The sequence below is a fragment of the Antrostomus carolinensis genome, unplaced genomic scaffold (assembly GCF_000700745.2).
Source record: "Antrostomus carolinensis isolate BGI_N321 unplaced genomic scaffold, ASM70074v2 scaffold14345, whole genome shotgun sequence".
In the NCBI taxonomy this organism is placed as follows: Eukaryota; Metazoa; Chordata; class Aves; order Caprimulgiformes; family Caprimulgidae; genus Antrostomus; species Antrostomus carolinensis.
In genome coordinates this window covers 34,142-34,540 of record NW_010314349.1, presented here as the reverse complement: position 1 = coordinate 34,540, position 399 = coordinate 34,142, and the positions used below count along the sequence as shown (strand labels likewise).

Genomic DNA, 399 nt, shown 5'->3' with positions numbered 1-399 from the left:
CGGCCCATCCCCAACACGAAACGTTGGCTGTAGTCGTAGAGGCGGCTTTGGCCGCTCAAGGTGCTGTAGATGTTGGTGAAGGACATGCCGGTGGGTACACGTTGCTTGCCGGTGGGACGAAGTTCTGCTGGGCAACCCGACAGGGAGATGGTGGGGGTGGAGTGGTGCTCCTTGAAGGTGTTGACGCTGTAGTAACCGTTGGTGGGATCCTACGTGGGTTGGGAAAATGAGGAGCAGGTTGGTGGTGCTCAACCTCAATCTGTGTCCCGAGATTCGGGGCATCCACATCATCCACCCGTGATGGGCGAGAGGATGTGATGGGTGTGGGAGCCCTGGGACAGGCTGCCCAGAGAGGGTGTGGAGTCTCTGGAAATGTTCCAAAGCCACCTGGACAACATC

General features: G+C 58.4%; 1 protein-coding gene across 1 annotated transcript in view; it reads right to left on the bottom strand.

Annotated features, from left to right (window-relative positions):
* Positions 1-399, bottom strand: part of KIRREL3 (kirre like nephrin family adhesion molecule 3) — a gene marked incomplete at its 5' end in the record, with an annotated part of 24,016 nt that overhangs the window by 238 nt on the left and 23,379 nt on the right. Inside the window, one exon of the mRNA XM_010167621.1 lies at positions 1-209. This exon is cut by the window's left edge and continues 238 nt beyond it. Within this exon, the coding sequence (XP_010165923.1) occupies positions 1-209 (209 nt within the window). The remainder of the gene's footprint in view (positions 210-399) is intronic.